The sequence below is a fragment of the Aspergillus viridinutans genome (genome assembly GCF_018404265.1).
Source record: "Aspergillus viridinutans IFM 47045 DNA, scaffold_12, whole genome shotgun sequence".
Taxonomy (NCBI): domain Eukaryota; kingdom Fungi; phylum Ascomycota; class Eurotiomycetes; order Eurotiales; family Aspergillaceae; genus Aspergillus; species Aspergillus viridinutans.
Genome location: NW_025091228.1, coordinates 567,711 through 587,921, shown reverse-complemented (window position 1 = coordinate 587,921; position 20,211 = coordinate 567,711). Strand labels below are relative to the sequence as shown.

Sequence of the window (20,211 nt, the reverse complement as noted above, 5' to 3'; positions counted from 1 at the left end):
CAGTCTTAGGATTTGATGTTATTGTTTCTGTGTAGCACTCAAACACAGCACAAATCCTTTCAGATGATGGACAGCAAAGCCGGTCAAGATACTCTAGAGGTACTCCGCACTATCTAGTAAGTTCCGTAGGTAGCGGCCCCGGCATCATAGCTCTCCGGGCGCGAGTGGCTGAGTCCTTCTTGTGATAGTCTTCCATCCAAGCTCAATATATTCAATTGGTAAGTACATTGCTGGAACATGATATACTACTACATACGTATAAACCTCGTTCGAAGATGTTGGTCCACCTTTCGCTGTCCAGGCTCACTCTTGGTACGGGATATCGCACTCTTCCCAGTGTCACATGCCGCATGTGTGGAAACCTGAGGCTGCAAATACGACCACCCGAAACTCCGAAGATCAGCAATGGTCATGGAGTTAAGGTTCCAATCATGATTCCATGTCTAGTTGTACCTGCGCCAAGTCCCAGCAACCATCTTGGTGGACTGATGAGATGATTTCGACAATGGTTTGAGATAGAAGAACGTAACCAGTACCAATGGCTACAGGTTCGACCGGTCCTTTATCGTTTCTGTTGATATGATATTGACATGATATAACCTAGTGCGCATCTGCGTCTGCGGGGATGAGGGCACTGGCAAGTCCAGTCTCATTACCTCCCTCGTGAAGGGTGTCTTCGTCACAAACAAAATTCAGCCAATCCTACCTCAAATTACCATTCCTCCCACGATCGGAACGCCTGAGAATGTCACGACTACCACAGTGGTGGACACCTCTGCTTTACCGCAGGAGCGGAGCAACCTGGCCCGAGAAATCAGAAAGTCGAACGTGATTCTGTTGGTTTATTCCGATCATTACAGCTATGAAAGAGTCGCTCTATTCTGGTTGCCGTACTTTCGATCTCTGGGGGTCAACGTGCCTGTTGTATTATGCGCCAACAAGTCGGACCTAGCCGCCGAGCATACCGAGGCCCAAGTTATCGAGGAGGAAATGCTACCAGTGATGGCGGAGTTCAAGGAAATCGATTCCTGTATACGTACCAGCGCCCGTGAACATCGCAACGTCAACGAGGCTTTCTTCCTTTGTCAAAAAGCCGTCACTCACCCGATCGCTCCGCTGTTCGATTCGAAAGAGTCCGCGCTGAAGCCAGCAGCGGTTGCAGCCTTGCAACGCATCTTCTACCTGAGCGACAAGGATCGAGATGGCTATCTTTCGGATAAAGAAATCGAAGACTTTCAGATGAGATGCTTTGATAAGCCACTAAGCAAGGAGGACCTTGTCCACATCAAGGAGACCATTCAGAAAACACACCCGGACTCTGTGACCCCATTTGGCATTGACTGCCGAGGGTTCATACATCTGAACAAGATGTACGCAGAAAAGGGACGCCACGAGACCGTCTGGATTATCCTACGAGCATTCCAATACACCGACAATCTTTCGTTGCAAGAGAGCTTTCTTCATCCCCGATTCGAAGTACCGCCTTTTGCATCTGCTGAGCTGTCCCCGGAAGGATATCGGTTCTTTGTCAATCTCTTCCTGCTGTCTGACAAAGACAATGATGGTGGCCTAAATGACGCCGAATTGGCGTCCTTGTTCGCTCCGACTCCCGGTCTCCCGGCTTCTTGGGCGGACGGCTCATTTCCTTCCTCCACGGTCCGGAATGAGGCTGGCCACGTCACTCTTCAAGGCTGGCTTGCTCAGTGGAGTATGACAACATTCCAATCACCGAAGACGACTCTGGAGTATCTGGCTTATCTTGGCTTCGAGTCGTCCGACAGGAGTAATCCCTCTACAACGGCTGCCTTGAAAGTCACGCGCCCGCGAAAGAGACGAAAGCGTCCTGGACGTGTGGGCCGCAATGTCGTCTTGGGCCACGTGCTTGGAGCTCCAGGCTCGGGCAAATCGGCGCTTCTCGACGCCTTCCTCGCGCGGGGCTTCAGCCACACTTATCGCCCGACTATCCAGCCCCGGACTGCTGTCAACACGGTTGAGCTGCCGGGAGGTAAACAATGCTACTTGATTTTGGATGAGCTAGGAGAACTGGAGCCCGCCATTCTTGAAAACCAGGCAAAGCTTCTGGATCAGTGCGATGTCATTGTATACACGTATGATTCCTCAGATCCGGACTCCTTTGCCTACATCCCCGAGCTACGATCCAAGTATCCGCATCTTGAAGAGCTTCCGAGTGTTTTTATTGCGCTTAAGGCCGACCTTGATCGAACCACGCAACGGGCTGAGCACCAGCCCCACGAGTACACGGCCATGTTGAATATGCCGAGTCCGCCGCTCCATGTCAGTGCTACTTGGAGTTCCATCCAAGAGGTGTTTGTACACATTGCAGAGGCTGCCATGGAGCCTAGCACTGCTTTTCCCCGGAGCGAAGAAGACGTGGAGGGGAAATGGATGGCCTGGGGTATAGCACTTGGAGCAGTGGTTTGCGCTGGGGCTGCTGCCGTGATGATTTGGCGAAGAGTTAGTGGTAGTGGACAGATAGGTCTTTGAGCTTATTAATGCGTACCTGGATGGATAAATTAGATTGATACCCCAAGAAGCTTTTATGCGTTCATGCATGTGCTTTGTTCATGGGCTTTGAAATGCAGCGGGGCTTGCGCCAGCGGAAGAGACTAAAATATCCACTCATACCTCTCTATATTATTGCATTTAGATATACCAATTGGGTCTTTCATTTGATGGTTGACATATAAAGCCTCTAGAGTAAAGATCGACGATCTCAAACTGCCAATAAATGGGTTGTTACTTGGCCTTCGAGAAACCCCGCCTATGGCCAGGAACCGCTTCGGCAGAACAACCATAGGCTATATAGCCAACCGCTGAGTACACTAACCCCAGAAACCGACTCACGGGCCTCCCAAACTTCCCCGTCCAGCTCTCCGCTCCTCTCCTCACTCACCGTTGTCAGTCTAACCTGCGCGCTTCACATCTCTCGTCCTACCTCACTGTTGGGACTCCTTTATTGTATATATTATTTCTTCGTCTATTCTGCTATTATCATTTTATCGAGACCCGCTTATCCTACATCCCAAGGTCAGTCTGCTGATTGTTTTTCCCCTCCACGTGTATGCGTGATCGACTAACCGATGTGAGAGGTAGATATACCTGAGCGCCGATCTCAACGTCCGAACACTGGCTTGAAGAAATTTATACTCCACGATTCCTCTATCTCCTAATATCGTCCCTCACTACATCGCATTCATTGCAGATCTCAGCGTCACACACTACCCTGCGCAGCTCTGCTTAGGTTTGCCGCTCTTAGGAGCATTTCAGTGCGACTGTGGACTCAGCAGGATTCACCTATTGTCCTAGTCAACATTGATTGCCTTTCATCTATTATTCACTGCTGCCACTGCAGCATATACAAGAATATTCTAGTTTACATGAGTTAGCGCCACTCTATCGCAACCGCAACCATGTTGTAAGACTCTCCCTTGCTACACCTGATGGTCGCCATCAGTTTTTCCTTTATTATCTCTTGCTTGTCGCGTGTCGTTCCTAGGGACTGGCGGGGAGCCTGGATATCTACTGCGAACTCAGTTTTGCTGACTTGCCCTCCCTAGTGTGCTTCCGCCTCCGCCTCCTCGCTACACCATGCCAGTCGCTTATGCCGCTGGTGCGGCAAATGGCATGGCAGTGCCGGTCATAGAGACCAACAACATAATCAGTCATCCAGAAGGCGGCTGCCCGCTACAAGTTGGAGAAGGTGCGTCTGTATCCGAGAAGTCTCGACAACTAGGACTAACAAGGACTTTCAATTAGGCACCTATGAACTCAAGGACAACCTGCACCTAGCAACCCCTCCTCCACACCCATCTGAAGCTCCAATTATAAATCCAAATCCTCTCGCGACTGTTCCTACGCCTCCGACATCCGGCGTCAAAGTTTCGCTAGTTTGTGTCAGCCCTCGAAGCAAGACTCCCGCGTTCATCTCGAAGCAGATCGTAACAGCGCCCCCTTTTGGAGATGGAAACCCGGCGCTGGTACCTGCTCCTGTCAAGGACGGACTGAAAAGGCGGAAACCCAAGAACAACATTATAAAGAGCAGTTCCTCTTTCGTATCCCGGGTCATCACTCATGAAGCAGCCACAAAGCGGTTGAATGAGCGGAGTCCGGAGGGCCTTTTTGCTTTCGCCAACATCAACCGCGCCTTCCAATGGCTTGATCTCAGTGCGAAGCAGAAGGAAGAGCCGCTTGCTAAGATCCTCTTCACAAAGGCGCACATGTTGTGTCACGATATTAATGAGCTCACCAAAAGCCCTTCTCACATCGACATGGTCATGGGTTCCTCTGCAGGTGACATCATCTGGTATGAGCCTATTTTTCAAAAGTACGCCCGAATAAATAAGAATGGAGTCGTCAGCAATTCTCCGGTCACTCATATTAAATGGATTCCTGGGTCGGAAAATCTGTTTATGGCTTCGCACGCAAACGGACAATTAGTAGTCTACGATAAGGAGAAGGAAGATGCTCTTTTCACCCCTGAAATTCAGGATCAGTCAGCGGAGGCACTCAAGGCGTCCAGCAGACAGCCGCTGCAGGTGCTAAAGTCCGTCAACTCTAGGAACCAAAAGACTAACCCTGTCGCTCTTTGGAAACTTGCAAACCAAAGAATATCACACTTTGCATTCTCCCCAGACCAAAGGCATCTGGCAGTTGTCTTGGATGATGGCTCTTTACGAGTGATGGACTACTTGAAAGAGGAGTAGGTCTCCCCTGTTCCTACTATCTTAAATTCAGTGTTTTCGCAGGCAGCTAACGAGCCGCTTAGAGTGTTGGACATTTTTCGCAGTTACTACGGTGGACTCATCTGCGTCTGCTGGTCGCCTGATGGCAAATACATTGTCACTGGCGGACAGGATGATCTAGTGACTATTTGGTCTTTTCCAGAGCGCAAAATCGTAGCTCGTTGTCAGGGTCACAACTCTTGGGTTTCCGCGGTCGCCTTCGATCCGTGGCAGTGCGACGAACGGACCTACAGATTTGGGAGTGTTGGTGACGACTGCAGGCTTCTTCTGTGGGACTTTAGCGTTGGCATGCTGCATCGACCGAAAGTGGTACGTATCCCCTTTATCACGAGACCAGCATACACACTCGAATTGTTAAATTACTTCAAGATTGTGAGGTTTGATTCACTGTGCTGACGAATCTTTAACAGCATCAAGCCAGCGCCCGTCAGCGAACAAGCATGGTCGCTGGCAGTTCACAGTATGGCAATCGTCACCGAGCTGACAGTGCGGGCAACAGGATGAGGTCAGATTCTCAAAGGACAGCAAACACCTATGAAAGTTGCGACCAAGCTGTCCGTCACCCTGTAGAGCCCAGAGCACGCACGGCCTTACTGCCGCCTATCATGGTAAGTTCTGAATAATGCTCATAAGCATTTGGACCATTGAATCTTGAGCTGACAACTTCAAAGTCCAAAGTCGTTGGCACGGACCCTATCTGCTGGCTGGGCTTTCAAGAAGATTGTATCATGACCTCTTCTCTTGAAGGTAGTTCGCCCTGATTTCTATACATCGCTTGTCGTCTCAGGAGACAGCCGCTAACATGAGGTCAACAGGCCACATTCGCACCTGGGACCGTCCTCGAGAAGGCATAAATGACAAGTACAATGACCAGTCATCGTCACCTGCGGTCAGCGCCAGCGCAGCTGGATCTGGATCCGTCTCGGGGTTTGCTGAATCGACCATGGGCTCGCTGTGAGGACTTGGGACAAAGGCTGACGCTTGACTACTTCTGTATATATGTACATTCCACTAGTATACCCATTTGCTTTTACTCAAGACAATTCATCCCTGTATTGATCCACACCAACTTCCGAGTAGGTGTGTCGACCACTTCTAGTTTGGACGAAAGGATTTCAAACCCACGAAGTCGACTTATGCCTTAATATGGATGTATGCTGGCAGGTCGCAGACAGAACAAGCAGGAGACCTCCCAAGAAGCCGAAAACAGATTCGAGCTAACAGCAGTGTGATGAGTGCACATGGAAATCCACTATGGACTGAAGATGTGCATGCATACATCACTAGCCTGCTCTCCTTGCATGAGGATCAAGTTTTCAATACTAACGCACACCACGAAGAGCAGCGGTGAACCCAAAACCAGGAAAGAAGTTCGTTATCAATTATCAATTATTTATTACTTTGCATAGACAATTAGATGCAGTAAAAAGCATGTTCTCATCCATCATATCAGTATCACAGTTCATATCCGTCGGAAATCATGCCCTGGAAAAATGTATATATACCAAGAACATCCCCAAATTTCATAGTATGACGTCAGTCTCAGACACCCTTACTTGCTCACTGAGAGTCTAATTTACGCAACCAGAGCGAAAAGACCCAGGATAAATGAGCCCACAGCGGCTGGGGCGATGAGAGATGCAGCAGCGTTGGTCGTGGCGGTAGCTGTAGTGGAAGCTGTCGCGGTGGCGGTTTGGCTCTCTGCGAGAGGCAAAAGATGTTAGAATGTAGGATCCAGGTTATCTTTGATTGAGAAATCTTACCGGTGGAAGTAGTCTTTGGCTCAGGCTTGATGTCTGTGACGTTGAACTGGGGAGACTGGGCCAGGATTCCCGTGTTCGTGGGTCCGGTGCTGACGAAGTTGATCTGGTAGCCGTTTCTTTTAATTCAGAGTCAGCCTAGCTTGTAGCTGGAAACGGATATCAAAATTTGGACGTACGCCTTGGGAATACCAGAGACACCGTCCACGGTGTACTTCTCATTGGAGGCTTTGACTTCCTTGGCGATGAGTTTATTGACGGGGGGCTGGGTGATCATGTTGACGAGGACGATGGAGAAGTTCTGGGGGTCGGATCTGTTGCTATGATTTAGTGTTTGTTCCATAGAGGTGTTTGTGCAGGAGGACTTACTGGACATATTGCCATTCTATATTGACGGACTTGCTCATGTCCACCTGATCCAGGCTCTTGGGGGATGTGATGGTGAGGGCTTAGGTCTAGTTAGGAAGGCCATCGCCTCGTGAAGAGGAATAGAGGGAAGACGTACCGGCGGCGGTAGCTGCGAGAGCAACGATTGAGTTAAAGAAACGCATTGTGACCGAAGTTCTATCAGTTTAAGGTGGTATATCTCAGATGAATAGGTAGTAGACTGGTGGAAGGAAGGACCTTTTGGTCTTGAAGTCAATGGTAATGGATAGCTGCTCAATGCATGAGGACGACTACCGGCTTTATAGAATACAAGGTCCAAGACCTCCCTTGGCTGTCTATTCCTGAACCGAAGCGAGGTTAGCATATTTTGTTGTTTATTTGGATACGTCTGCGGTCGTGCGCTGACGCGAGGGATTCCATCTGATATGTCTTTTCTCCTTTATAGCTCCAGCGACGAAAGTCATGGACTCCGGCATTGCGTCTTTGATTGGCAGTATTGAAGATGTAAGTTTACTGAGTCGATGGTGTGGCCATATTGACTGTGTGTCTAAAAAGACACGACTGAGTGGTGATTGAGCCCTCGTGCCCTGAATATATAGAGGATAGATGTTGTCCGTACTCAACATCAAGACAGGTCATGTCTTCACCATTTGGTGCTTCTTCGATGTAAGGAATAGCTGCTGGTCTACGACACGTTGTTGGGCTACATTGCTGGGCTTCAATTGCCGAGAGCAAGCGTCTCTATGCCTTTTTATGGCATGAATGGGTATCCTAGATAAATCCTTGAGGCTATTGGCCCCTTTCTAGCGAGTGAGGGACGTTAATCCGTAAAGAAGAGCTATGAGGACTAATAGTTTCACCTAGACGGACTTTAAACCAACGAGTGCGCAAATCTCTCTACTGTCCCTGGAAGTATGGTGTTTCCCCAGAGACTAATGAATAGGCCACGGGCGAGTTTCCTGGTCATACAGGTATGGTCTGTTCTCAGTCTTCCCTTTGTCCCGCTACTTGACTACACAAACAAAGGACAAGCTACGCTTGAGTTTAAAGCAACCGGAAAGCCTTTGTTGCTACTAGCCTGGAATTGATCTGTGTATTGTCGGTCAACGCCAATTCAAGTTATTCAAATCCTGTGACTATGGGTTGCAGTCTTCGTGATGACGGGTCCACCGATGTGCAGTGCATATGAGCCATCAATGGCCTGCCGATATCACGGTGCAGACTAGACGCACATCCCATCCTCTTCAAGAATATAATCATCTGTCGTGAGTCAATAGACAATAAGAACGATACAGGCTACAGCTGAACACTTGTATGGAAAGCCTTATGCCCAAAGTGGCGAAACGATATCGATGCCCTCCAGTAGCCTTGGGTCAGTCAACATCTAACAACACTCATCTCCTCTTCTTTGCAAGAAGAAAGTTGGCTTCTCGGGGTTCCTTGTTGCAGCAGAGCCTGTCGACGGTCATCCATGACGTTATCCAACATGCTCCTGCAACTACCTACCCATTTACTAATGGAATGGATAGCGATCAGGTCTGGCAGGCTGCGGTGATATCCTGAGCGCTGCAGGTCTATACAAAATCTCCATTTCGAGGGACACTTACAGAAAAAGTCAATGAAATGACCAAAGTATTGGATCTCGGGATGCTGCGTATGGAGATTCTAGTCATGACCAGCTAATCAGAATTAAAATAGTGCTCTGCATCATCACAGTGTTACAGTCACAATAATCTGGCGCAGTTGATTTCCCTGCTGCCTGAACTTCATACAATACAGCATATGTTATGCTGATTCTTTGGCCTGAGCTTCTGCGGCAACCAGGCAAGAAGAATCACACAACTCCTTGCAATACCGACTGCTTCCACACAAGCAGAAGGGAATCGAGGATATGAACCTGGTTATGCAGTGATTACTTGTTCCATGCTGTTACTACAACTCAAGCTCGTCCACTTCTAGAGGATTTCAATCAGCATCGGGCAGGGGGTACGTATTGGTCGAGGGTGTGAACGTCGAGGATTCTTGCGTCGAGGAGGCGCCTGGGTGGTTTCAAAATAATATAGTATAAAGGAGGCTAGAAGGCCTCCCTCGAGCCCAGCTTGAGAGCATCAACCATCACCCAGGCTTTCTTCTACTGCTTTCCTCCAAGAACCCATAAAATCTCTCTCACAAACTCACCATGAATCTCAAGACTGTTACCATCCTCCTCGGCCTATGCGAGATACTCCTCGCCGTCCCCATTCAAGGCTCCCCGAAAGATAAACGTCAGGGTTTCGAGGGCTTTGATTTCGGTGATCTGGCGAATACAGGTTCTTCCGGCACCACCACAGGCTCAACCACCAATCCGTTTGGGTCGTTGTTCTCTGGCATCATTCCGTCCACGAGCGGCTCAGGCTCCTCAACCGGCACTGGGAATATGATTTTCCCAACTGGAACTTTGACCTCTGACTCTCAAACCAGTAATGACGAAACGAACCAAGGACTGTCTGGTTCTGGCGACCTTTCCCAGGGCGGCGAGGGTGGTCAAGACGCCGATGAGGAGGGTCAAGACGCCGATGAGGGTGACAGCCCAGAAGACGAGACTGTTGCTTGAATATGCTTCACACCTTGAGCATTCATGACAGCGAAACCAAACACGTCATCAGAAGAGCAAGGATTCCATTTCTTTTGATAATGTCGGCGGAGAACAGGGGTGAGTTGGGTGGGCATTGACTTATCGGGTGCCCGGGATTTCTATTGTTTGCTCCTTTCCGGTCATCTTTTGGCTTATACCTCTCGGAGTGTCGAGGATAACGCTGCTATTGTTTCTGCCTAAGCTTCCCTTGCATCAGTATCAGCAATGTTGATCATGTTAGTCAAAATCTAAATGATTTATTTTCTCGCGGGAACCTCATAATTCTGAATGATGTGGCCAAAGGAGAATGTAGAGATGACCTGTTATGCTCCCTCAAAGTACCTCAGACGCTGCTCATTATCTAAAGGGCCCTCTGGATCTTAGGTCATCTTTGAACATTTGAACAATCCTAGGTAGTCTTATCAATGAGGTCACGAAGCTGGCTGGCGGTTGGGATCGCAAACAGCCCATTATGTCATCTGTGATTGGTGCATCGTTGAATCTTCCCCGCCCCGACGAATTTGTGGTTTCTCAGCACAAACAGCCTTGATCACCCTGCTTAATGATCGAAGGAAATTCTGAGATTCTCACTCTCCAAGTAATGATAAAGAGACTCCGAATACACTGTCGACATATAATCAGCGATTTTGAAGATGGGTGACATAGGCAATAGCCTATTGAAAGTCAGTTCCTACACGTCTGGAGCCTGAGTGGACAGGAAGCTAATTGTTGGACTTGTGCTGTTTCGAACGTCTAGGAGCTTGAAAAGGAATATTGCCCTCCTCTGGATTCAGCTTTGTTCACAGCTATCGTTTTCGACTATGACTTGGAAACCCCCACACAGGTCCAGCAACTCCGCGACACCCTGGACGCCTTGAAATTATCAGCATGGGAACAGGAAGATCTACCCTTCGATCCATCCGGAACCAGCGGACTGAGTCCTGGCACTACCGGTGATGCAGATGGCATCCTGTCGGAGCGCAGCGGCTCGCAAAACGGCACTGCCCCGTCGCGCGAAACAGATCTCACCAGCCTCGCCTCCGACTTCTCCTCCGTTGGTCTGGATGACAGGCGCACGAGGAGTCAGGGCAGAAGCAATTCCTTGCGCTACACGATCGGCCCTGACGGGTCGCTGTCGCTCTCTGGCGCCTCTGAGGACGACAAAGTTGGTTATCTGACAGATATGTTCCCCTCTGTGGATCGCTTTACCGTGCAGCATTCGCTTAGGAAGTCAGATGGTGATATTGATCGCGCCATGGATGTGCTCTTGAACATTGCTTTCTTTGATGAGCAGCATGAAGATGAAGACGGAACTAAGTTTGCCATTCCAAAGGGCATCGATGGCTTTGGCGAGTGTTCCAATGGAGGCACTGGGCGAAAGAAGAATCGCAGGCGCAAGGGAAAGAATAAGAACAATCCGGTTCAGGGACACTCTTCTCCGTCAGCCTCAGGATACATGCAGGATGAGAATATCCCCATGAACAAATGGGACGCTGGTCAAAAAGATATCGAGTTCGTCTGTTCTAGGACTTTACCTGTCCTGAAGAAAGAGGCTGTCACTTCTGCTTATCATGCTAACGGAGCTTCACTGCCACTAACTATTCGATCTCTTGCGATGGCACATGCGCCTGAGGAAAGACATATCAATGCGCACCCCGTAATGCTTGCACAAGTTGCAGAATTGACGCAAGAATTTCCGTCTGTTGCGCCAACACTACTGGGTGGGCTACTGAAAATCACTCACAATTCAACTTCTGCCGCCGGCGAGCTGGCAGTCGCCATGCTTACCCGTCCAGCGGCCAGTTCTGTGTCTAACTTGATCAAAATCACCACCGCGCCTCCACCATTGGACCTCGATGATGATGAACCCAAGAGGTCTTCTGTGGAGTCGCGAGTCCTTCATCATGATACTGCTAGAGTGACCGCTGGCGACCACTTCGTGGCCAGTGCAGAGGCTTTCCACAAAGCCTCAGCAGCTTACCGTCGCGGAAAATCGGACAAATTAATGGGCGGAGCAGCTGCTTACTACTCCTCTGTGGGCCGAGACCATCTCGAGCGGGCAAAGCGGGAGGCTGCCGCTGCGGCCGATGCTCTAGTCGATTCGCAGTCAACCTCAAATTCATTGGATCTGCATGGTGTCTCGGTCCATGATGCCGTTCGCATCGCCAGTTCACGCGTCGCCGAATGGTGGGACTCTCTTGGCGATGCGAAGTACATGCGCGGCGGCGAGGCAGCGCGATCAGGCTTTCGCATCATCACCGGAGTCGGACGCCACAGCCATGATGGCACGTCTCGCTTGGGGCCGGCTGTTGGTAAGATGCTGGCCAGGGAAGGATGGAGAGTAGAAGTGGGTGAGGGTGTTTTGACGGTGACCGGTGTTGTTCGACGTCGTTGACATGTTACGCCATTTTCAGCTCATGATCATGTTTAAGATACCCTACAGTTATTTCATCTGTTTGTCTAGTTGATGTCCAAGGATTTAATGTCGGTGAATACCGCATCTAACGGACATATTTGTTTACCTGTTTACAATATACCCATTTCCTCTGCATACTTTTTGGCGGCGGTGATTCTCCGCATGATGACGTAAAACGTAAGAGGCAAATCGGAGATTCAGCAATGCATCGATAATCTGATACAAGCCTCGCTTCCCCCCATGCGTGGCTGAGGCTTCTACGGGTAAATCTATGTAGGATTCTCGACCTGATCTTCTCACTAATCCAGAGCCCATAATTCTAGTCCATCCCGATGCGTTTCCAACATCTCACTCGTTTTCTCCGCCTCCTCACCACCACACCTTTCATCACTCCACGATCCATTACCAGAATACCTTTTCCAATTTCAAGAACCACAGCCCTCAAAGCTGCGCCCACCATTCCATTCCTAAGCTCATTCTTCAGCTCAAGTGCCAAAGCTGAGGAGTCCAACATGTCCCACCCCGACCAGCGAAGTGAGGCGGAATGGCGGGCAGTCCTGTCTCCAGGTGAGCATCCCTCGACAATACACTATGCACCAAAGAATAGCAATCTAATCTATCAAACAGAACAATTTCGCGTCCTGCGCGAAAAAGGCACTGAGCCCCCTTACACAGGCGAATATGACTCCCAGTACCCGTCCAAGGGCATCTACGCCTGCGCCGGCTGCAATGCCCCGCTCTACAAGGCCTCGCATAAATTCAAGTCCGGGTGCGGCTGGCCTGCGTACTTTGACTCCATCCCCGGGGCAGTGACCAGACACACGGATCGCTCGTTTGGGATGGAGCGGACAGAGATTGTGTGTAGTAGCTGCGGGGGTCATTTGGGTCATGTCTTCAAGGGCGAGGGGTATTCTACGCCAACAGATGAGAGGCATTGTGTGAACAGTATTAGTTTGAAGTTTACAGAGGATGAGGAGGCAGTGAAGTCGAAGGCTTGAGATTTGAGGTGCGGAAACACAATTATATAGTTGCAATTTGATGATGATATTCTGCACGGCAAGGGTCATGGGATGAGGTGAGGGGCACACAGTGGACCATAACATGCATTTATAGAAAAATTCTCAAGGCTTTATTCCAAATAATAAACTTATAGAACTCGATAATTTGTATTATATTCGAATTTCGAGTCTTTGTTGACTCCGTCTTGCATGTCCGGGCACGTGCAGCTCTCTGCATCGGGCATCCACAATTGGCTGCCTCAGGCCGCACCGCATCCGCCACTTGGTGATTGTCATCGGTTTATTGAATTCCCCCAAATACAACCACCATTATTTCCATCTCTTCCAGCCATCGAGAGGACCGCGCTACCAGCAATCATGTCTCGTCGTGCGACTCCTTCCCAGGCTGCTCAGAACCAGCAGATCATCAAGAACCTGCTGAAAATCGAGTGCAATAAGATATGTGCTGATTGCAAGCGCAACAAGCGTGAGTTGTGCCCGCACCCGGATATCCTGGTCTTGTCCTTTCCTATCTGCCTACATCCAACTGACAATCCGCGCCTTTTGAACTCCGTGTATTGATCGGTTTCACTGACGACTATTGTACTAGATCCGCGATGGGCCTCATGGAATTTGGGAATCTTTATATGTATCCGTTGCTCGGGCATCCACAGGGGGATGGGCACCCATATCAGCCGGGTGAAGTCTGTGGATCTCGATTCGTGGACCGATGAACAACTCCAGAGTGTGATCCGATGGGGCAATGCTAGAGCGAACAAGTATGTATCGAGCCGTCGACGCTCGCGGGTTGAATTGTATGCTGATCATGTATTCGCAGATACTGGGAAGCCAAACTCGCCCATGGTCACGTCCCCTCCGAAGCGTGAGTCGGCCCCGTCGTCACAGCAGTATAACCAGCGCTAATGGGAACGTGGATAGTAAGATCGAGAACTTCATTCGCACGAAATATGAATCAAAGCGGTGGGTTATGGACGGGCCAATGCCCGACCCGKCAACGTTGGATGCGGGTGATGACAACGTGGTAAGCTCTAGCAGCGTATTTGTTGTATCTGCGGTTGGATTGACATTCTCTTAAGCCTCTTGCAGTCGTCCAGGAAAAGGCAAAGATTGAGCGTTCCTCGTCTCAACGAGTAGCAAATGCTAGCCAACCTCCGATCACACACCGCCCCCAAGCATCTATTGACTTCTTCGGTGACGACGAGCCAATTACTCCGCCGGTTCGCCCTAGCACCACAGATCCCACCCCGCGGATCGCTGCCCCCAGGCAACAGTCGCAACCACAGCCTGCCGCAAAGCCGGCACGACCGGGTGATTCGTTGCTCGGACTCGATTTCTTCGGAAGCGCTCAGCCCGCTACCACCAATCGTCCAGCCAGCACCGTGTCTACCCCTGGTGGCTCGACCGGAATGTCTCGACCTGATCTGAAACAATCCATCCTGTCTCTTTATTCCAAGCCCCAGCCTCCCGTGCAACATGAGCGCCAGTCTTCGTTTGGTGATTTAGCATCTCCGGCCCCGCAATCAGCGTCTTCCAACCTGGGCGGATTGACCGATGCCTTCAGCGGACTGAGCTTTCCCTCGACTACTTCTCCGCCGCCTTCCAAGCCAGCTGAAAAGCCTTCGCCTTTTGCCAATTTGACGAGCTTCGCCAGCACCAAATCCACTCCGGCGGCTCCCAAGATCACGTCACCTACCGCCTCTGCCAGCAGTGGCTTTGGTGGCGGTCTCTTTGACAGCCTTACCTCTCCGACTATCCCACCTGCGAAACCTCAACCTCAGTCCCGTGCCGATTCCATCTCGTCCAATAGCCATGATTTGGGCTTCTCCAGCTTTGCCTCTGCTCCCTCGCCCAAGCCAAACCCCCCACGTTCGTCCTTCTCCAACGATCTCTTCGGACTCTCTTCGCCCCCGGCTCCTGCAGCTCCTGCAGCTGCACCGCCTATGGCAACGTCGCCTCAGCAAGAGCTGAAATCCGCTTTCAACTTGAGCAGTCCGGCTCCTGCTCCCGCTTCAGCCCCAGCTCCGAAACCGTTAACCTCGACATCCACAGCATCCGTCGCGAGCATGATCCCCAACGTGGACCCGTGGGGTGGTAACGAATGGAGCACTCCCGAACCCGCTGCCCCTGCCCCTGCCCCTGCCCCTGCCCCATCAACCTCAACCATGATGAAGGTCCCCGACACACTGACAGCTAACGACATTGGCGCCGGCTGGGGAGCCCCGGCCTCCCCCGCCGCAAGCTCGAAACCCGCACCCACCGTAGCCGCCGACGAAGACTTTGGCGGTTGGGCCAGTGCCGCACCTATCTCGACTGCAACCACAACAACAACCACGACCACGACGACCTCGAGCGCCCCCCCTAAACCGGCTGGCGGGTTTGGCGGAGCTGATGATCTATTCTCTAATGTTTGGCAGTAGTTCTATCTCTTCCTGTGTTGTTAATTCTTCGACTGCATATAGTGCTCATGGTGTCAATTTAGACTTAGGCGCCAGATCAATGTGAATCTATATCTGTTCTCTCACTTCCTCGACCGGACTTTGGCTGGATTCTCTTGGTACCGACAATACTACTATTCTGTCTGACATAATAATCTTATTGAGTTACATGTAGAAAGTGAGGACCTGAAGTCAACACTGGAACGACTGCTCCAGGGCTATTTATGGCTATATTTCTACCTGTGCGATCTTAAAGAGGGAATTTTCCTCCCACGGATCCCTCTTTGGGTCGAGACTCCAGTTAAGATGTGCCTTTGTATAATGCTGGGACTAGCTATAAAGAAACGGACAAGAGCAAACATTCTGAAAGGGTTTTTGGTTGAGACGGACACCTCACTGAGGCTAATCCCAGTCTAGATCGGCCTTGCGCTTTCTCCTTTTGGTAGCACCGCCGTTAATAGTCAACCCATGTATGTTCTCATGGCTCGTTTCGATCTTCTGGCTAACAACTTGCTGCACTTCGTGGACACCGTCTTCGATGGAGTTGCGTTCCTCACCGTTCAGACTCGGAACTCTAGACATAACTGTCTGAAGGTCCGTGACCCTTTCGACGAGCCCGCGTCCAATCTCATCTAGTTTCTGTCGACGCGTGCGGATTAGATATTGTCCTCGAAAGCGCGTACGGGAATGGCAATGAGCAGTGGGAAGACGTTACCGTCTCAACGATCATTTTGATCCCGCTCTGAGCATTCGCAGAGTAGTTTGCAAGTTCATTCATCCTCGCGTTCAAGTCGGCCGGGCTATCATGGCGTATATTCATCTTTTTTGATGATAGTAAATCCAATCCGGGTGTGATGTGGTTCTTGTTGACCTGCACTTACTGTCAACTGAACCTCGCGGGAAATACCCTCGCGGATGCGATCTTTCATTGTGTTTTTGACGTCGAACTCGAAGCGAACCGCTTCACCTTGTCTTTTAGCACCTGCCTGTGTCTCGGCCAGCTTGGGGAAGACCTGAACCGAGTTGGTGATATTTTCTGGGAGGTCTACCAGGTATCTGATGCATGCTTCGAGGATGCCGTGGATTTGTTGCTAACTAAGTGTTAGCAGTAGTAGATAGACGCCATGGGGCACCTCCAGGAGCGATGGGGGAGGCGTGCGATGGAGCTGTGCAATTTCCGTGCGAAGCGTAACCAGGGTACGCTGTGTTTCGAAGGTCTGTACAGTTCTTGAGGTCCCGAAGGGCTTGTTGGCTGCCCTCTAACGTCTTCACTGTTGTCTCCAACTTGACCTAGGCATTTCGAATTGTTGCTTCGTAATATCGAGCTCTGACTTGGTGCCTTATCCATCCTCATCCTCGTCAAGTTCAGAAGGCCTTGATGCTAGGGTCGGGGTACGCGAGGAATCTTCGCTTGTGCCCAGACTCTCGAGACCTCCTTGAAAAGAACTTCTACATCGTTTTTGCCAATCTTTAACTTCCTTTGCGTCAGTAGTTTCTCTGCTTCAAGATATCTAGCATAAGCAATACGGTCAACTGGCTAATTGCCCTACTCTAGTATATTAGCTACTTGTAGGATAGCATGTAAATAACTTCAAGGCAGATTAGCCAAGCAGCGTAGATATTGAATTAGCATAAAGAAATCATTAGCATCATCACTTAGTCCAGACCTCTTGACAAGATCCAAAAGTCATACACGGCAGAGAGAAACCGTCCAAGAACAATCCTTATAATAGCTGCCGCACACTCGAGGCATCATTCGATACGGATTCCTGTGACACAATGGTGGTCACTTTGATCTTGTTCGAAGCGCCTTCCTCGAAACCGCTTGCCTTGTCGTCGCCGCCCTCCGGGCCGTGGCTGATCGACTGCATGTGGAAATCAGGCTGGCGGCCGGTGATAGAATCATGGAAGTTGGAGAACTGGGTGACGCGGCTGCGTTGGGTCCTGGTGTTGCGGGTGTTGTTTCTGGTGTTGCTTCTGGTCTTGTAGCTGGGGAGGAAGCGGGGGAGGAGCTTGGAGATGAGGGCGCGGATGCCGGGGAGGCAGGCGCAGATGATGGCGACGTTGCATTCGATGGCGGACCACATGGCAGCGCCTGGGTTATCATCTACGAGTTGAGAGTTAGTTTGCTTCTTTGGCAGGCAGGGTTATGTCGACGTGGAAAAACGCACAAGTTGGATCGGACGAGTTGGAAATGACCAGGAGACTCTCCAGTCGGAGAATGCTCGTTATCAAGACACTTTGATTCGTGGTCAGCAACCCAAGTGTGGAGGCCTAGAGAAGGAACGAAACTCACAATGAACCCAGAGCAAAGACGGCCATAAGGGCGTACCTTTGTCGTCTGGGGAGTTGCAGGTTCTTGAGCACTGGCATGGGGTATACCAGGATCAGGATATCCGTGAAAATGTGGATTGCCGAGTTGGAGAACCAAAGGGCCTTCTTGTTAAGACAATACCCGGGCTTGTCAGGATACCAAAACTTGGACACAGGTACGCAAGTGACCCAGGCGCTGATGAATGCCCATGATCCATACACGGCCAGAAATCCAATCAACCACCAACAGGCGAAACGCATGCGCGGTGTCGAGAAAACTCGTTTGTATTGTAGCAGAATCGAGGCTTTCGTAGTAAGCAGGCTCGCTTGATACAAGGGTATCGTTACCCAGAAACACTGAAGGTACACATCAGCCGGACATCAAAACGATCAGAACAACAGGCATTTCCCACCTTCATTTGTTTGACAAGAATGTCTGGCGGGATTTTCACATAGTGCTCTCCCATGAGATACTTGACCTCTAATTATCCACCGTAAGCACCAAACGCAAGCAAGCATAGCCATTCATGGCTTCAGAAAGGGCATATGCATACCTCCAACAAACAGACCGAAAAAAGCCCAACTAAAGGCCTGCGAGGGTTAGCCGACAAATCCGACCATGGCTATGGAACTTGCTGGAAAAGGCTTACCAGAGCCACAATAATAGCCCAATCGTCAGCGCCCATCTGCTTCACAAGGAATGCTCGTGTGTAAATTCGGACAAACGTGAAAACAGTGGCCAAGGTGGTAAATGCAATGCTGAGAGAGAGGGCCTCCCGGCCGCGGGCTGTTCCGAATGCCATTGTCTTTTTTGCACTGGGCCCCGGGGAAGAACAAAACGCAAAAGGATGGAAGATATCGAGTTGATAGAGATTGTAGTGCAGGTAGCAGGAGTAAGGATCGTGGGGTTATAATAGTAATGAGTGACATTCAGAACAGCCTAGTAGTGGTGCTCAACAGTTGGGAGAGGCTCCAATATCAGTTATTCTCGGTGCGGTGCACATGGCGAAGGAGTGAAACTCAGATTAGAAGGATTGAGAGTCAATGTAACAAAGAGAGCACTTCAGAGGAGGCAAGCTCCATATTATCAAAGAATATCAGGTCCCACCTGAGCACAGAAACATGGATCATCTCAATCCTGATATCGCTAGACTCGAAAAAAAAGCGGAGAGAGAGTTGAACAGTACGTCCTTCGGGCTCCAACCAGAAATCTTATCATGATGATGGCCAAGTTCGGATTGCTCTACGGACGCTCAGGCCTCAGGATACGATTCCTGATTCAGGGATATCCTATTAGGGTCCATTGGCTGGCGTCTCAAGGTTCGTGGACAGTTAGGTTAAGCGATAGCCTAAGAGTAATAGTACCGGAGTTAATGTGGAGCAATGGAGCTGATGTCTGTTGAGCGTCTATGCCAGGAATCAGGATGGAGTCTAAACCCCACGTGAAGAAATTGGAATAAGGATCAGCAAATCATCGTTCAGTAATTGGTTCTTGGAGGATTCGATAGTTGTACTCGGTCTTTTAGGGATTCCACTTTCTCCGGCACATCCTTCAAGTCGGACTCGGCTTTTCAGGAGATTGACACAGTGACACCTACGGAGTAGAAAATAGTCAGTTCACTCGATAACTAGTTCTAACAGTAACAACCGACCAAGAAGGATAATATCACAGCCCAGACTCGTCCTTTCCGAACTGGGGATTACGTAGGCCCAATAAGGAATAATGGCACCAGATCAGAATGTGTGCTGCTGGAATGGAATACTTGGGCTGTTCCTGCTCCCAGGAGGGTAACTAGAAATATGGTTCAGAACGGGAAGTACACCCATGGATCATATACAGAATGTCTCCGTATGTTCCAGGCACCATCTTTATCAGACTCACACAGTGCGGTAACCATTTCCGAATAAAGGCATTGTTGTCACGTCGGGAATCCCGGGAATTTATGGCAATGATTGGACTTTGACTTTTGTGAAGCCCGATGCTTCCATGGCTTGCCTCGAAAATCAGTTCCAGGATACCCCCACCCGTTGTAGGAAAATGGACCTCAGTGACAGTGGCAGATTGACCTGTTGGTGAACCACGGCTCAGTCGGCATGACAGTCAGTTTAGAGAGCCAATAGGTGAGTTTCGGAGTAGTATCGCCCGTCAAAAAACGAACGTCTGGAACAAAACAGACACTCTCTCTATCTCTTCGAACTTCAAGATCTACTCCTACTGCTAGTTCACCCCTCAGGACAAAGGCTCGGTGCAACACTTACATTCGTCTGGGACACAAGTTCCAACGAGGGGTAATCTGCGTCCCGGCAATGGCATGAACGTGTGCGCGATCCTGTCGATCATATATGCACGACTTGTCTAGTGTCTCCATTCCTAGGTTAGCGCTCTAGACCACCGTCGGCGTCTTCATCATGCTATTCCGTATAGCCAAGCTTGTTGCTCGTGCGAGGGGGTAATCCAGACCCAACTTCCTGGGATTCAACGGTTCAATCACGAGGAGACTGCA

The 20,211-nt window shown here is 50.1% G+C and overlaps 8 protein-coding genes across 8 annotated transcripts; 6 read left to right on the top strand and 2 right to left on the bottom strand.

Moving 5' to 3' along the window:
* Positions 1–538: 538 nt before the first annotated feature.
* On the top strand, positions 539–2,505 carry gem1 (ERMES complex Ca(2+)-binding regulatory GTPase GEM1; the record flags this gene model as incomplete). Its single annotated transcript, XM_043274214.1, has 2 exons — positions 539–548; positions 605–2,505. The coding sequence occupies 2 exons, from the start codon at positions 539–541 to the stop codon at positions 2,503–2,505; spliced, it is 1,911 nt and encodes a 636-aa protein (XP_043130149.1).
* Positions 2,506–3,431: 926 nt separating this feature from the next.
* On the top strand, positions 3,432–5,721 carry Aspvir_002615 (WD40 repeat domain-containing protein; the record flags this gene model as incomplete). The annotated part of the gene is made up of 7 exons (XM_043274213.1): positions 3,432–3,436; positions 3,579–3,721; positions 3,778–4,720; positions 4,787–5,072; positions 5,174–5,371; positions 5,435–5,510; positions 5,579–5,721. 7 exons carry the CDS (start codon positions 3,432–3,434, stop codon positions 5,719–5,721), a joined length of 1,794 nt encoding a protein of 597 aa, XP_043130148.1.
* A 618-nt stretch (positions 5,722–6,339) lies between these two features.
* Positions 6,340–7,074, bottom strand: Aspvir_002614 (GPI anchored serine-threonine rich family protein; the record flags this gene model as incomplete). Its single annotated transcript, XM_043274212.1, has 5 exons — positions 6,340–6,464; positions 6,527–6,642; positions 6,703–6,837; positions 6,893–6,971; positions 7,029–7,074. The coding sequence occupies 5 exons, from the start codon at positions 7,072–7,074 to the stop codon at positions 6,340–6,342; spliced, it is 501 nt and encodes a 166-aa protein (XP_043130147.1).
* Positions 7,075–9,089: 2,015 nt separating this feature from the next.
* Aspvir_002613 (uncharacterized protein) lies at positions 9,090–9,503 on the top strand (the record flags this gene model as incomplete). The annotated part of the gene is made up of 1 exon (XM_043274211.1): positions 9,090–9,503. The coding sequence occupies one exon, from the start codon at positions 9,090–9,092 to the stop codon at positions 9,501–9,503; it is 414 nt and encodes a 137-aa protein (XP_043130146.1).
* Positions 9,504–10,177: 674 nt separating this feature from the next.
* Positions 10,178–11,919, top strand: Aspvir_002612 (Smr domain protein; the record flags this gene model as incomplete). The annotated part of the gene is made up of 2 exons (XM_043274210.1): positions 10,178–10,207; positions 10,282–11,919. The coding sequence occupies 2 exons, from the start codon at positions 10,178–10,180 to the stop codon at positions 11,917–11,919; spliced, it is 1,668 nt and encodes a 555-aa protein (XP_043130145.1).
* A 353-nt stretch (positions 11,920–12,272) lies between these two features.
* Positions 12,273–12,938, top strand: Aspvir_002611 (peptide-methionine (R)-S-oxide reductase; the record flags this gene model as incomplete). Its single annotated transcript, XM_043274209.1, has 2 exons — positions 12,273–12,507; positions 12,568–12,938. The coding sequence occupies 2 exons, from the start codon at positions 12,273–12,275 to the stop codon at positions 12,936–12,938; spliced, it is 606 nt and encodes a 201-aa protein (XP_043130144.1).
* Positions 12,939–13,316: 378 nt separating this feature from the next.
* Positions 13,317–15,376, top strand: Aspvir_002610 (stromal membrane-associated protein; the record flags this gene model as incomplete). Its single annotated transcript, XM_043274208.1, has 5 exons — positions 13,317–13,425; positions 13,549–13,717; positions 13,777–13,821; positions 13,878–13,980; positions 14,036–15,376. 5 exons carry the CDS (start codon positions 13,317–13,319, stop codon positions 15,374–15,376), a joined length of 1,767 nt encoding a protein of 588 aa, XP_043130143.1.
* A 420-nt stretch (positions 15,377–15,796) lies between these two features.
* On the bottom strand, positions 15,797–18,510 carry Aspvir_002609 (putative integral membrane protein; the record flags this gene model as incomplete). The annotated part of the gene is made up of 9 exons (XM_043274207.1): positions 15,797–16,033; positions 16,110–16,214; positions 16,276–16,485; positions 17,137–17,501; positions 17,566–17,633; positions 17,691–18,064; positions 18,121–18,188; positions 18,262–18,298; positions 18,358–18,510. 9 exons carry the CDS (start codon positions 18,508–18,510, stop codon positions 15,797–15,799), a joined length of 1,617 nt encoding a protein of 538 aa, XP_043130142.1.
* Between the last annotated feature and the right edge of the window lie 1,701 nt (positions 18,511–20,211).